This window comes from Canis lupus, chromosome 8 (assembly GCF_003254725.2).
Source record: "Canis lupus dingo isolate Sandy chromosome 8, ASM325472v2, whole genome shotgun sequence".
Lineage (NCBI taxonomy): Eukaryota > Metazoa > Chordata > Mammalia > Carnivora > Canidae > Canis > Canis lupus.
This window is the reverse complement of record NC_064250.1, coordinates 35,321,230-35,338,299: the sequence shown is the minus strand read 5'-3', so window position 1 is coordinate 35,338,299 and position 17,070 is coordinate 35,321,230. Positions and strand designations below refer to the sequence as shown.

The following is a 17,070-nucleotide window of genomic DNA, read 5'->3' as shown; positions in this document are numbered from 1 at the left end:
TAGCTTAATATTTTTTATTGGCTACAATGGACATGGAATTTAGAAAATGCTTACTATTTTTTAAAAATTGAAATATCACTGACAGATAACATTAGTTTTAGGTATATATAATGATTGAATATTTGTATATATTATTCTGAAATGATCACCACAGTAAGTCTAGTTAACATCTGTCACCATACAGAGTTATAAATTTTTTTTTTTTGTGATGAGAACTTTTAAGATATACTCTTAGCAACTTTCAGGCGAGTGATATGGCATTATTAACTATAGTATCATGCCTCTCCATGACTTATTTATAACTGGAAGTTTGTACATTTTGATCTTCACCCATTTCATCCTCCCCTACCCACTTCCTCATGCAACCATCAACCTCTGTACCTATAAGCAGCAAAAGAATGAAAATTCTGTTCGTATTATGAAAATTTTTCTTTCTACCTTTAGATACCTAAGACACTAGTAACCACTAGTCCTAGTGGGTCAAGTAATTCTCCAGAAACAGTATATTTAATTGAGAAGAAATTCTTAAGAAGTCACATCTACAGAATGGTCTCTAGCAGTCACTCATTATGTTGTACCCAAACACTTAATTCTGATGAACAAGGTAAACCCGTTTCCTTTCACATATATCAAAAGGATACTGGGAAAGGAAGGAAAATATTTTATTGGAAGATGTTTTATTAAAAGCTTTTAAGGTTTATGAATTGAAGCATATGAAAAGAAAATGAATAGATCATATGAAGACACTCAGACCATGTTAAACGTTAAAACAGCACAGTTTGAAAATACTATAAAATTTAATATTTCGAATAAATATATACACATTATGCAACTTTCAATAGGACCCATTATCATTACATGAAAACACTGATATGTGTGTATATCTTCTAGTAAAAGTCAACATTGTTGTTGACTTCTGTAAGGCAAGTCACCTATCACATATTTAAGAAAACATTAAGAAACTCATTACATAATCTTATACAAATGTTTCATATTTGCTAAAGTCTACTACAGTTCATAGGGCACAAATATTGGCCAACTAGTTCTAACTTTTATGTTAGACAAAGTTTGTTTGCTTTTTTAATCATTAAGATAGCTAAGAGAATCAACTTTACACAGATTGCTTTTCCCAGGCATCTGACTTGTAGGAGGAAAAAGAGAAGTTCAGTGAAATTATAAGGAATAACATTGTTACTCTTCTAGAATGAAAAAATAAAAACATCTCAATTGAGGATAATACACTTACAAGTCAAAATGGGCTCTAATACAAGTGTATGTGGAGAGGTTTTGAAGAATAAATTGGATATCCCAAGGGAGGATCAGCTGCTTGTACCGTAAGGTTTCTTAAAAGTAGTGGATGAGCTTGTATACTATATCGTTCCTCATCATCGTTTGTGGCATAAAGCAATTCCCATGAAAGATTGGCCCACTGACCTCTAACAGCTTCAGCATTTAACTTCCCAACTTGGACCAACATTTCTTGAAGAGTAAGTACTCTCCCAGTGTAAACTCCCTTTGAAGTATAAAAGGGGGATAAAGAGATTACATTCAAGCCTTTATATTTTATTTATAAACTCAGAGAAAAATTCCATTGTGGTTAGGCAAATTTAAACAGAAAATAGTGTATTAAAATGTACACACAAGTTACTTGTCTTCATAATCAAGAATCACCTCTATTTGGTAGCTCTCTGAATAAGCTTGAAATGACATTCATTCAATAACCCAAACAGCAAAATCTCAGCACTTCTCTTTCCTTTCCTTCTCTATTCCTTCATCCCATCCGGCTTCAACAGAGATAAGTCAGTCATAAATACTAGTCAGTGGATAATTACACAATAGACTCTTTTTAAAAACAGTGTTATTGAGATATAATTCACATTCTATACCATTAACTCATGTAAAGTGTATAACTCAATATTTTTAGTATACTCAAATATATATAAATATCTCTACAATTTAGAACATTTTCATGACCTCAAAAAAGAAACCCTGTACTCTTTAGCAATTACCCTCCTATCCCTTTATTCTCTCAGTCAGAAGCAACCACTAATGTACTTTCCATCTCTATAGTTTTGCCTTTTCATATGAATGGAATAATAAAAAATGTGGTCTTTTGTGACTGGCTTCTTTACCTTAGCATAATGTTTTCAAGCCTCATTCATGCAGCATATATCAGTATTTCATTTCTTTTTATGGTGGACTAATATTCCATTGTATGGATAAAACACAATTTCTTATGGATTCATAGTTGATGGATACTTGGACTTTTTCCACCTTTTGTCAGTTATGAATAATGCTACTATAAACATTGATGTACAAGTTTCTATGTGGAACTATGCTTTCATTCCTCTTGGGTGTATGTGTACTTAGGAACAGAATTATTGAGTTCTATTATTGAGTCATATGGTAACTCTAAGTTTAATCATTTAAGAAACTGCCAAAATGTAAAATGGTTGTATCATTTTACATTTCTGCCAGCACTATATTAGGGTTCTAATTCTCCATATCCTCACCAATACTTATCTGCTTTTTTAATTCCAGCCATCATAGTATGTCCTATATGAAGTGATATATCATTGTGGTTTTGGTTTGCATTTCTCTTATACCAAATGATGTTCAACATCTTTTCATGGGCTTATTTTTGCCCATTTGTAGATCTCCTTTGAATAGATATCTATAGAGATCCTTTGCTCATATTTTAAATAAAAATGCCCTTTTATTATTGAGTTTTAAGAGTTCTTAGAATATTCTAGTAACAAGTTCCTTCTCAGATATATGCAAATATTTTTCCCTTTCTGTGAGTTGTCTTTTCGCTTTCTTGATTGTATTTTTTTTTTAAGATTTTATTTATTTACTTGACAGAGAGAGAGCACAAGCAGGGGGAGTGGCAGGCAGAGGGAGATGGAGAAGCAGGCTCCTCACCAAACAAGAAGCCTGATGTGGGGCTCATTCCCAGGATCCTGAGATCATGACCTGAGCCAAAGGCAGATGCTTACCCTACTGAGCCACCCAGGTGCCTCTGATTGTATCTTTTAAAGCACAAAGGTTTTTTTTACTCTTGATGAAGTCCTATTTATCTATTTTTGTTTTGTTTTCATGCTTTTGGTGTTGTATCTCAGAATCCACGGCCATATTTGAGATATAAAGATCTACTCCTATGTTCTCTTCTAAGATTTTTATAGTGTTAGCTCTTATATTTAGGTCTTTATTTTGAGTTCATTTTTGAATATAGTATGAAGTAAGGGTCTGCAGTTGGCTGAATACTATATCTTAAAGAAGACATATCCCAGTACTAATGATAGCTGTAAATTTTATTTGGGCTATGTCTTTGCTCATGTAATTAAGAATCTTGAGTTAAGATCATTCTGAATTTAGGTCACCTTAAATCCAGTGGTTGATACCCTTAGAAAGGGATGGGAGAACTGACATGGGGTCTATAGAAAAGGCATCCATGTGAAGACAGAAGCAGTGATTAGAGTTATGCTGACACAAGCCAAGGAATGTGAGAGGTCACCAGCAGCTGGAAGAAGCAAGATTCTTCCCTAATATCTCTGGACAGAGTGTGGCCCTGTTGGCATCTTGATTTCAGGTTTTTGACGTCCAGAATTGTAAGAGAATAAATTTTTGTTGTTTCAAGCCACTCAGTTTGCAGTAATTTGTTGCAGCAGCTCTGGAAACTACTACAGAGTCCAATGACATTCTTTGAATGTGGCTGTCTCAATACCACTTGTTGAACATGTTTGAAATTCCTATGAATTTTAAAATCAGCTTGACAATTTCACAAAAAGGCCAGCTGAGATTCTGATAGGGACTGTACCAAATCTGTGAATCAAATGGGGAGTATTGCCATCATATCATTTTGAACCATGAACATGGGTTGTTTTTCCATTTTATTAAATCTTTATTTCTTCCAACATTTTATAGTTTTCAGAGAATAAGTTTTGTGCTTTTCTTCTTAAATTTCTTCCTAAGTATTTTATTCTTTTTGATGCTATTAAGTAGAATTGTTTTAACTTCATTTTTGGATTGTTCATTCCTAGTGTATGCAAATACAACAGATTTTTGTATGTTTATCTTGTAACCTGTAACCATGCTGAACTGATTAGTTTTAAGTTTTTTAGAGAATTCCTTAGATTTTCTATATGCAAGATCATGTTATCTGTGAATAGAGATAACTTTACTTCTTCCTTTCCAATCTGAGTATTTTTTTCCCTGCTTTATTACTTTGGCTAGAATCTCTAGTATAATGTTTAATAAAAATGATGAATAAAATCCTTGTCTTATTACTGATCTTAAGGAAAGCATTCAGCTTTTCATCAGTAAGTATGAATGTTAACTGTGGGTTTTTCATAGATATCTTTATCAAATTGAGTAAGCTCCTTTCTATTCCTAATTTAAGTGTTTTTGGTATGAAAGGTATTGGATTTTGTCTAATGCTTTTTCTGTATCTACTGATATGACTACACAGTTTTTTTTTTTTTATTCAATTGATATGGTATATTACAGTAATTGATTTTTGGATGTTAAAACAACCCCACATTCCTGGGATAAATATCACTTTGTCATGGTGTCTCATTCTGTTTATATGTTAGTGGATTCAGTTTGCTATTATGTTACAGATTTTTACAACCATATTGATAAGAGATATTAGTCTGTAGTTTTCTCTCCTTGTCTTTATGTGACATTAAAGACATTTTAATGTCTTTAATGCTTTTGGTATCAGGGTAATGCAGGCTTCATAGAATGTTGGTAAGTGCTCCTTTTTCTTCTATTTTTTTGGAAGAGTTTTTGAAGAACTGGTACTATTCTTTAAAATATTTGGTAGAACTATGTAACAAAGCCATCTAGTTCTCAGATTTTCTTTACGGTTAGTATTTTGATTATTACTTGTTATAGGTCTGTTCAGATTACTTCTTCTTGAATCAGTTTCAGTAGTTTGTATTTGTAGGAATATGTACATTTCATCTAAGTTATATAATTCATTGGCATACCAGTGTTCACAGTATTCCTTGATCATCATTTTTATTCTCATAAGGTCAGTAGTAATGTTCCCTTTTTTTTGTATTTCATAATCACCTTTCTTATCTTTATTAATTTTTCTTCTGTATGCTTTTAGTTTCCTCTTCTTTTTCCAGAAGTGTTATAAGGTAGAAAGTTAAGGCATTGATTTGAAATCTTTCTTCTTTTTAAATAGGCATTTTAAAGCTACAAATTTTGTTCTAAAGACTGCTTTAATTGCCTCTTACAGGTTTTGGTATACTGTGTCCTCTTCATTGTCATTTATCTCTTGGTATATTCTAATTTTTTCTTTGACCACTGGTGACTTGGCACATGTTGTGATTTCCATATATCTGTAAGTTTCCTAAATTTCTTCCTCTTACTGATTTTTCATTTTCTTTTGGTCAGAGGATAAGCTTTGTAGTATTTCAATCCTTTGAAATGTATTTTATGTCTTAGTATATGATTTATCCTGGAGATTGTTCCATGTACACTTCAGAAAAATGCATATTCTACTGTTTTTAGGTGGAATATTAAATAGATGCTTGTCTGCTGTTACAGGTTTATAGCGTTGTTCAAATATTTTTCTGCTGATCTGCCTACTTGTTCTATCCATGACTGAAAGTAGGGTTTTGAAATCTTAAATTATTATTGAATTTTCTATTTCTCTCTTTATTTCTGTCAATTTTGCCTCATAGATTTTGATGATTGTTAGCTCCACTGAACTGAACTGACACTTTTATCACTATAAAATGTCCCTCTTATTCTCTAGTAACATTTTTTTTTGTTTCAAAGTCTATTATTTTATTCTTTATTTAACTTAAATTCAATCAGCCAATATATAGTACACCCTTAGTTTCAGATGTGTTCAATAATTTATCAGTTGCGTGTAAAACCCAGAGCTCGTTACATCATGTACCCTTCTTAAAGTTTATTATCTTCTGACAATAGTCTAGATACTTCAGTTTTCTTGTTGCCGCTTGCCTGATATATCTTTTTCACCTTTTTACTTACGTTTTTTTTTTTTTAATCCAGTCTGACAATCTCTTTCAACTGTTTAATCTTTTAATGTTAGTTACTATTGATATAGCTGGATTTAAGTCTGTCATTTTCCTTTTGTCTTCTAATCTCATCTTTATCCCTCTATTCCTCCTTTACGGCTTTCTTTTGCCTTAAGTGAATATCCTCTAATGCAGAAGTTTAATTTCTTTAATGATTTTTTTAAAGAATTTATTTATTTATTTATTTATTTATTTATTTATTTATTTGAGACACACAGAAGTTTAATTTCTTTAATGATTTTTTTAAAGAATTTATTTATTTATTTATTTATTTATTTATTTATTTATTTATTTATTTGAGACACACAGAGAGAGAGGCAGAGACACAGGCAGAGGGAGAAGCAGGCTCCATGCAGGGAGCCTGACTTGGGACATGATCCCGGGACTCCAGCATCAGGCCCTGGGCTGAAGGTGGTGCTAAACCGCTGAGCCACCCCCGGCTGCCCTGATTTTTTCTTTTTCTTTTTTCTTTTTTTTTTGCCCTGATTTTTTCACTTAAAACTATTTCCTCAGTGGTTGCTCTAGGGCTTGCCATGAATAACTTATTAGAATCAGCATTAGTTTATACTAATTTTGGTGAGATATATAAAAAATAATCCTGTATAGTTCTATTCTCCTTTTGCCACTTTTTGTGGTATTGTTATACATATTACATCTTTAATGTTACAAACCCAATAGTAGATTGTTATAATTATTTTACATCTTTTAAAGAAACCAAGAAGAAAACAAGTGTATATTTATTGCTTTTGCTACATTAACTTTTTATTTATTATTTCTGGTTTTCTTTTATTCCTATGGATTCAAGTTACCATCTGGAATAATTTCTTTTGCTTAGTATAGCTTTGTTTCCACTGACTTCCATTCTGCAATTATTGGCAAATACACCTTTCTATGTGATATAGACACAAAAATGCACTGAAATCAGGAAGAATGATGCTTTCAGCTTTGGTCTTTCTCAGGATTGCTTTGGGTATTTGGGGTCTTTTGTGTCTCCATACAAATTTTGGATTGTCTGTTCTATTTCTGTGAAAAGTGCCACTGGAATTTTGATAGGGATTGCAATGAATCTGTAGACTGCTTTGGGTAGTATGCACATTTTAATAGTACTAATTCTTCTAATCCATCTTTCCATTTATTTGTGTCTTCTTAAATTTCTTTAATGTATTCTAGTTTTCAATGTACAGGTCTCTCACTTCCTTGGTTAAATTTACGCCAAGGCATTTTATTTTTTTGATGCAATTGTAACTTGTTTTAGCTTCCCTTTCTGATAGCCTATTAATGTATAGAAACACAATGATTTTTGTATATTGATTTTGTATCCTGCAACTTTACTAAATTTGCTTATTATTTCTAAGTTTTTTATAGTAGAGTACTTAGGACTTCCTATACATAATATCATGTCATCTGCCAACAGTGACACTTTTACTTCTTCCTTTCCAAACTGGATGACTTTATTTCTTTTTCTTGCCTAATTGCTGGGGCAGGACTTCTGATACTATGCAAGAGTGGGTATTCTTATCTTATTCCTAATCTTAGAGGAGAGGCTTTCAGCTTTTCACCACTGAGTATGAAGCTGGCAGAGGGCTGTCATATATAGCCTTATTATTGAGGTACTTTCCTTCTATATCCACTTTGTTGCCTACTTTATTTTCTTCTTTAAGTATGGTTTCTTTCAGCCCTTTGAACATTTTTATACTGGCTACTTTGGAATCTTTGTTAAATCTGACATCTTAGTCACTCATAGGCAATATCCCCTCCCTGGTGCATGGGTCTGACTTTCCTGTTTCTTATGTCTTATAATTCGTGTTGAATACTGGATATTTTATGTAACACCACTGCAATTCTGAGCATTGATCCTTGCCCACCCCCCCCCACCCCCCGCCGCCCCTTACCCTAGGGCTTGTTATTTATTTGCTTGTTAGTTTAGTAAGTGGCTGGATGACTTTAGTGAAATTAATCCCTAACCTTCCCAACAAGTATGAAGCCTTTGATGTAGTTCCTCAGGGACTGCAGCCTTGTGAATGTCCACAATTACGATGAGATGGCAGTGGTTTTAGCAGGGCTCTCTTCATCTATAATTGCTCACATTCAACTGCTAAGCTCCAATGACTGCCAGGTGGTTGCTTTGTTTTCAACAATGACCTGGGAAGTAAATTGTTTTATAGACTGATCCAATTAAACATGGACACTTTTGACCCCAGGAGGGCTCTTCTCTATGGATTCTTTCCCTGGATCTATTTACCTATTCAGCCTAAAGTTTAGTTTATGTCTCTAACAAATTTACCCGTAGCCCCTTAATTACTTTTTACCATAAGCTCCATTGTTTTTGAGAGCATCTTAGGTGTCAATGTATACATACTGCTGCAAATAAACTAATTTCCTGTGGGAGAAATTTAGAGTTCTCTTTTTCAATGGTCTGCTTCTCCCACTGGGCAAAATCTCTGAGCCAGAGCTCTGTATCTGGGGATGAGACAATGGCATGCTTCTCTCTGAGAGACACCTCTGCTTTAGGAGGTAGAAGGGGAGCAGTAATCTCAGGCCTTCTTGGCTTGCCTCTCCCAGTGTGGAAACTCCACCTTCCAAGGAGGTAAGAGTGGCCAGGGCCCCATTATTCTCAGTGGCACCAAATACAGGGTAAAGTCTCCACCCAAAGTGATGGGGTAGCCAAAAAGGAATTCTCACCTCTTAACTATACATGCTCAGAATCTAACATCACAACAGGCAGCTAAGATAAGAAACACCGAAGCCCTGACTCTCCCAGGAAAACAGTCCTCCAACTAGATAGGAGCTGAAGTGAGAGGGAACTCTTCTTGTTCATATCAGTCTGGGTGGAATTTCTGTCTCAAGTTGGGAAGGAATGGGTCTTGGTTCAAATACTGCAGTCCCTCACTCTTCTTACTGGGTTTTAGTTGAAACTCTTGGATAAATGTTTCTTCATTTGCATATGCCCTGAGGACCATTCCAAGTCTTTAAATGGTTGTTTTTTAAAAATAACTTTTGGGTGCCTGGGTGGCTCAGTCCGTTAAGTGTCTGCCTTCAGCTCAGGTTGTGATCTCAGGGTCCTGAGATCAAGCTCCATGTCAGGCTCCCTGCTCAGTGGGGAGCCTACTTCTCCCTCTCCCCACTGCTTGTTCTTTTTCTCTCTCTCACTACCTGAAATAAATAAAACCTTAAAAAAAAATAACTTTCATTATTTTTGATGAAGAGCACATCTGTGGAGCTCCTCAAGCTGCAATACCAGATATGAAACCTATAATGAGCTTATAACACTGAATCACATTGTGCACACTTGATGACATTTTAAATGTAATGAGAAGAGCCACTAATTTCTTTAAAAAAAAAGAAACTCCTGGGGATCCTGGGTGGCTCAGTGGTTTAGTGCCTGCCTTCGGCCCAGGGCGTGATCCTGGAGTCGCAGGATCATGTCCCACATCAGGTTCCCTGCATGAAGCCTGCTTCTCCCTCTGCCTGTGTCTCTGCCTCTCTCTCTCTCTGTGTGTCTCATGAATTAAATAAATAAAATCTAAAAAAAAACAAAAACAAAAACTCCCGGAGTCTCTGATTTTTCACAGGTCAGAGTTGCTTCAATTAAAACATAGAAAAAAAATAGAAAAAAAATAAAACAGAGAAGTCAGCAAAAGGAATACTCTGCCACTTATAAATTAATTTTTCTTCTAGGAGTCAAGTCCAAAATGATAAGTCATGACTCAAATTTGGCACAGGAATATAATCCATGTAGTCAAATATGTTATAGCAATTTAAGAAATTAAGTTTACTTGGCTATCTTATAGGTCAGTTATTACACAATGGCTACACATTTTTAATTGGCTCACATTACGTTTCCAAAAGTAAATAGTCATTCTAGGATTGTACTATGTTGGCCATAAAGTCACGGTTGCAAATGCCTTAACAAGATAATTAATATATCCATACCCAGAATGTTGTATCTCTATCAACTAGTTCAAATACTTTATAACTGATTTCTGTTATTTAAGGTTAATATACAAAAATGTTTAAAAACACATTTTTAGCCTTACCATATTAGGGTCATATCCCAGAGAAAACAAGTATGGTTTTTCTTGTAAAACTGCTTCCTTCCACTTTTCATCAGATACCAAACCAATGTACCAGTCAGTTTCATATTCTTCAAGGCAGTTAGTCAGCTCTTTAAAGTCTTCTATTGAACCTAAACTTGCTTTATCAATCATTAATTTCAGAGTATACCTTAAAAATGGAGAAACAAAGAATTTTAGAATTTTTAATAAAATTTATAAAATCAACCTTATAGGTGAAATAGATTTTGTTCAATCAATATTTTTAAGACTCTGCACTGAAATCACACATATTTTAGATAAAAAGATCAAGGAGAATGATAGAGTGAAGTGAAAGTGAAGAAATCCATTAAGTCATATGAAAAACAGGTTCTCCACATAAACAAAATAAAAAGAAGTAGAAATTAAAATGTACTCCTGATATAATCGCTAAGCATCTTTTTCCCCATTTTTAGGAAAGTGATTATTTTTGAAAGTTAGAAATGAAGTATCTCCTTCTAGGTTATTTTTTAAAAAATCAGTATTTTCTACCAGTAATTTATATATAATCAAAACGAATTACCTGAAAGCTTTCAGTGCTAGTTGGAACAGTTCTGGCTTTTCTGTGAGCCAATCCAAGGCAAGAGACCAAGGCAAAACACCACTGTAAACTCTCAATAAATGACCAGGACTGGGAACCATATTATCTACTCCAAAAAAGCTAAAATAACAAGTCATTACTGCATGAACATAAAAGTCTTTTAAAACTTTGTCCTTTGCAATTTCTTCCAGTACATTTGAGGCATTTTCTTCTGAATGAAAACATTCCAACTGCCTTAAAACAAATTGATACCACTCTTCTGGAAATAATGAGCTCATCTCCCTCATTTTGGAATTAGGCAAACAATTAGATGTCCACTCTTCAGGTAAGCTTAACAAGTGAGAATGAGAACAACTGAACTCCAGGAGAGGGATATATGCCATATCTTTTGGTTTTCCTTTGTCAACCACAGGGTATCCCAATATAACTGACTTGTAAAGACTGCTTTCAGGAACTGTGCCTAAAAAATGATCGCCAACCTCCTGTGCTTCTAGTGATCCTGGAATAGGCAAATTTATACCTGGTACAACCTTTAATTGATCTTTTTCTTTTCCTTTTTTGATAGTTGGCTCATCGCCAAAAATATTATCATCAGACCAGTCATCCAAAATTTCTGAATTTAAACTATCTGTGTCTTCTGGGGATTGGGTTTGTGGTGAAGCAGTCAAAGCAGGCAGGATTATTGGGGATGCTTTCCCTTTATTTTCCATTTCGTGAACAACCTTCTGCACGTTGGGTCTTCTGGAGCAGTACTGAACAAGTATCCACACAAGTACTTTAATAAGGTCACCATTAAATTCTTTTAAATTGTCATGAGAATCGATTATGCCAGATAGAACATTCCTGGCATCAGAATAGAGTTTTACTGGCAAAACAGTACAAGGTGTCAAGACATTTCCAAAGTGTTCATTAATAGAACATATTCTTGAAGATTCTTGTTCAAAGGCACTTTGAAAAACTTCATCAACTCTTTGAGCTTCAGCAGTATGACAGGACGTCTCTTGCAATTCTAACCCCTAAACAGGAAATAAAAAGTACTTCAGTTTATGATCACTTATTACACAGAGAAAAGCAACTACTTTTCTATGTGCCCACATATTGGATTATAATTAAAATATAGAAAATGCAAAAAAATTTATTTAACTCAAGAACTATTCCTTTACTCAAACTTATTGCCACTTAAACACACTTGATGCTGCATACAGATGAAAAATGCTATTTTAAAAGAAATTATAGAATGCCACTAGAAATTACCAAAACAATTTAATTGACTATGACTGCAATTTTGAATGACTATATGTATAGTCAAGGTCAAATCACACTTACAAAAAACTTTTTAATATAAAATTTTTTTGGAGGGTAAGAGGTAAAATTGGAATTATATAGCATATACAGTAGTTTTTTATCCTACTTTATATGAAAGCATTATTCTACTGTATGGATATGCCACAATGATTTACTCATTTTCCTGTTCCAGTTTTTAACATCATCATCATCATCATCATATAGATTTATGTATTTGGTTACTGTCTGTCTCATCTAAGTATAATGTAAACTCCATAAAGCAGCTCTCTTTTGGATATTACTATACCTGCAGTGCCTAACCAGTACTTGGCACACAACAGGTATGCAGCAAATATATGCTGACAGAATGAATATTATGAATATGTTTTTATTTCCTTTTTACTTATTTCCTTTTTATTTTTTTAAAAGACCTTATTTATTTATTTATGAGAGAAAGAGAGAGAGGCAGAGACACAGGCAGAGGGAGAAGCAGGCTCCATGCAGGGAGTCTGACGCAGGACCCGATCCCGGAACTCCAGGATTACGCCCTGCGCTGAAGGCAGGCAGTAAACCGCTGAGCCACCCAGGGATCCCCTTATTTATTTCCTTTTTAAAGATGTATCCATTCATTTGAAGGGAGGGAGGAGTAAAGGGAGAGGAGACAGTACCAAGTAGACTCTGCACCCAGTGTGGAGCCCAATGTGGGGCTCAATCGCATGATCCCAAGATCATGATATGAGCCAAAACCAACTCTGATGCCCAACCTGCGTCACCCAGGACCCCTGAATGTGTTTTTATGTGAATTTTAAACACATTTTTGTTACTTCTCTACAAGGAATCACTTGAAGAGGATGAACCAGGTCACTGTTTTCTGTTATTATTGCTACCATTGTTCATTTATTTACACATATTTACAAAATTACCAGTGCCTTTAATAAAAGACAATGCTGTCGGGTTGTATTAGGATCCAAGCAGTGAGTCTGGAATGTGACATCAGAAGCCATTTTTAAATCATGGCTTTACCAGGTGTTAGTACATAATCATGAGTAGATCACTTATCCAGAGAATCCTTTTCTTTCTCTTTCAAAGAAAACTAATCCTTGCACATAGGGTTGTGAAGATTTAAGTAATAAAAGTGCTTTGTTGGGGTGCCTGGGTGGCTTCATCAGTTAAGCCTTGGACTCTAGATTTCGGCTCAGGTCATGGCCTCAGGGTCCTGAGATCTAGCCCCACAACGGCTCTGTGCTGGGCGTGGAGCCTGCTTAAGATTCTTTCTTTACTTCTCCCTCTGCCCCTCCCCTCTAACAATCTCTTTCTAAAAAATAATTTCTTAAAAAGTGCTTTGTAAACTTTAAAGCATACAATAAATAAATATTGGTTAAGATGATATTGCTAAGCCACCTTATGTCCAAATAAATGAAAAAGAAAAAAGTTTGTCATCAAAAAAGTGTAATCTTTACATATATGACAGAGCACAAAAGATCAATAAAGGATCCACATTATTAGGTATTATAAAACATACCATTTTAAAAATACAGCCTAAATGAAGCAGTATGTCCTCATATTTTGCATGAGTTTTTGCCTTCTCTTACCTGTACAGGTTAGACTAGGTTCTCAAACTTTAGGTAAGTCAGAACCACTGGAGGGCAGTTAAAACAGACTGTCAGCCCCCCACTTCTTGTTTCTGATTCAGTAGGTCTGAAGTGGTGCCCAAGAATGTCCATTTCTAATAAGTTCCAGGAGATGTTAGTATTACTAATCTAGGGAGCTTAATTTAGAGAACCACTGGGCAAAAGAAAAAGCTTTTTAGTCACCAGCAATTTTATCCTGTTGGTGCTAAGACAAAACATTCATTCATTCACCACTATTCATTCAACAAATATTTATCAAGGGCCTATTATGTGCCAGACACTGTTCCAGGGGCTTAGGATATGTCTCTTCAGAGAGCCCTGCCCTTGTGACATTTACATTAGAGAGTAAAGGGGACACAGACAATCAACAATGAAAATAATAAGTAAATTATATAGTTTGTTAGAAGGTATAAGTGCTATAAAAATAAAGAAAAAGTAAAGCAAGCCAAAGATGACTGGGAGTGCCAGGATGGGTGTGGGAATACAATTTTAAATAGGATAGCCATAGTAGATCTCACTGAGAAGGTGACTTTTGAGAAAGACTTGAAGGTGGTAAGGGAGTTAGCTGTGTGCTTATGTGAAGGAGGGGTGTTCCAGGTAGAGAGAAGAGCCAGTAGGCTGGAGTAGAGAAGATTCAAGATTCAAGTAGTAAGATGAGGCCAAGAGGAAATAGCCTGACCATCCAGGGCCCTTGGCTTTTACTCTGAATTAAAAAAAAAAAAGAGATACACTGTATGGTTTTGAGTAGAGAATTGACATGATATGAGTTAGATTTTAAAGGTAACTCTAGTTGAGAAGACATAGGGAGGCACAGGTAGAAAGAAGCAGGGAGACCATTTAGGAGGCTATTGCAATTACCTGGAAAGAGATAAAGAGAGCTAATAGTAGGGTGGTGAGACGTGGTGGGATATAGGATATGGCTTAAACACAGAGCCAACAGGATTCTTGTTGGAGTGCATGCGGGGTATGAAGTAAACAGGAGTTTACTTCACTGGACTAAAGATCAGATGCTTTGGGGCTGAGCAACCAGAAGTATGGGGTTGTCACCAAAGACTGCCAGGCTCTGGGGCAGTCTGATATTAAGAGGTCAAGAAAGGTACCTGGGTGGCTTAGCTGGTTAAGTGTCTGCTTTGGGCTCAAGTCATGATCCCAGGGTTCTGGGATGGAGCCTGGCATCCAGCTCCCTGCTCAGCACGGAGTCTGCTTCTCTCTCTTCCTCAGCCCCTCCCCCACTCATGCTGTCTCTCAAATATATAAATAAAATCTTAAAAAAAAAAAAAAAAGGAGGTCAAGGGAAAGAGAAGGAACCATTAAAGGAGACTGACAAGGACTGACCCATGAAATAAGCTAAAAAAAGACACTGACTGTGTCAAATGCTGCAGACAGGTCAAATAAGACCAGGTCTGAGAACGAGTCATTGGATTTAGTAATGTGATAGCCACTGGAAACTTGGACAGTTTTGGTACAGTAACAGGCAACAGGGTCAAAAACCTAGAGTAAGTTGAAGAGAAAATGGGAGAAATGAAATTTGATGTTTGATTATAAGTAATCCTATTAAGGCATTTTGCTTTAAAAAGAGGAGAAAAACAGGGTGAAGCAGTTAGGGGAGTAAGGATCAGAATAAGCTCTTTCATTACGTTGAGAATGCTTATGTGATGTAGGAGTGAAAAAATATTACTGAGTCACAATTTTGAGATGCTCAACTAGATAAGGATAAAAAGAACAGGACTGGACAAAAAGAGGGCAGGTGTATTTTATTACTATGCTCTATTATGCAATCAACAGTAGCCTACCTATCAACATGTGCATATTGAAATACACTTTAAAAATCCCTAGGTGTTTTCACAGGCTGATAAATTGATACTCTTTTTTTCTTAAACTGATACTCTTAAATTGAAATATTAAGTGTATGATATGTCTATAACAGGTAAAAAAATTTTACACACGTGCTATAATACTAGAAAGAGGTTTCAAATGTACAATGACCTTAATGTTAATACAGCAGTATGTATAACCACATTCTAGAATCATTATCCATATTAAACGATCCTGAAAACGGCCCAAGTAATGAGACCCAGGTAAGAGGAGACCTAAAACAAATTAGAGAAAAAAGGTAAGTAATATTCAAGCTTGTTTTATTTTGCCATGTGAATCTTCAAAATTGATAGCACATTTGGAATGTTTCATAGCTCCTTTTATTCTCTCTTTATGTCAAGAATAGAAACAATTATTCATTGCATATCAGGGGGCTAAATTAAAGCTCTTTACTGGAACTGGAACAGGAACAGAAGAGAAAATCTATAGGTGATAATACATAAAAATTCAAGGATATATTTTCTAGAGAAACAAGTAGAATCTGCTATATAAAATCCTAAATACAGTAGGAAAAATACTAAAAGTATAAAAGTATTAAATGTAAAAAATGCATAAAACTGAATTTCACATTAATTATTTACTTAAAGCATTTTGGACACTTTTATAAAGAGGCATATAAAAATGTTTTGTGGTGTTAAAATTTACAGTAATTGCTACCTACCACACTGTACAAAAACTTTAATACTGCAGGGATTAGCTTTGCGTAAGTCTGCTTATACAATGTACTGTACAGTAAAGAGTTAAAATAGCAGAATTGATGGCTACCCTTTAAAAGTCCTACTTGCAAAGCTGGTTGATGGTGGTGACCCTGATAAAAGTCTCACTGTGCCTAAACAGTTTGTACAACCAATAGTTTATTATTTTTTTAAGATTTTATTTATTTATTTATGAGAGACACAGAGAGAGGCAGAGACCTAAGCAGAGAGAGAAGCAGGCTCCATGCAAGGAGCCCGATGTAGGACTTGATCCTGGGACTCCAGGACCACACCCTGGGCTGACAGCAGGCACTAAACCACTGAGCCATCCAAGGATCCCCCTGTACAAACAATACAGTTTATACTGGACACCTGCTTTCCTTCTGGGAGTCTGGAATTTTGGTACATGCTAGGTAGAGGGTCTCAAATAAGCTTTCCTAGTAGTCACCATATATACAAGTTGTGACAACATATGGGTGGGGAATTAAGCACGTTCTGTGGCATTCTATTGGGAGAGGACATCTGGAAGCTTGCACCATGTTTTACTCTACCTAACTTTTCTGTTCATTGATTTTATTCCGCATCCTTTTGTTATAATAAATCTTAGCCGTGAGTCCAAAGATATATTGAGCTCTGCCAGTCCTCTTGTGAATCACCAAACCAGGATATGGGCTTGGGGACCCCCAAACCACATGTGTAGAAGTTCCTCCAGAATTAGAATCTAATTAGAATTATGGAACCTAAAGCTAAATCCCTAGGTTATGGGATATGTACACCTTTACTACAGACTATTTACTCTTCAAGGTGGTTCTATGAATTTATATTTCCTTCCGGGAGGGTATGAAAGTTCCCATTCCACATATCCTAGCCAGTATTTGGTAATTTTAAACTTTT

At 35.2% G+C, this 17,070-nt stretch overlaps 1 protein-coding gene across 1 annotated transcript in view; it reads right to left on the bottom strand.

Moving 5' to 3' along the window:
- PCNX4 (pecanex 4) overlaps window positions 1–17,070 on the bottom strand; it is a 30,206-nt gene continuing 13,136 nt past the window's right edge. The window contains exons 7-10 of the mRNA XM_025443723.3: window positions 15,593–15,696; window positions 10,674–11,707; window positions 10,097–10,283; window positions 1–1,513 (exon numbers count right to left, since the gene is read on the bottom strand). Coding sequence (XP_025299508.1) covers window positions 1,262–1,513; window positions 10,097–10,283; window positions 10,674–11,707; window positions 15,593–15,696 — 1,577 coding nt within the window. The 3' untranslated portion in view covers window positions 1–1,261. The remainder of the gene's footprint in view (window positions 1,514–10,096; window positions 10,284–10,673; window positions 11,708–15,592; window positions 15,697–17,070) is intronic.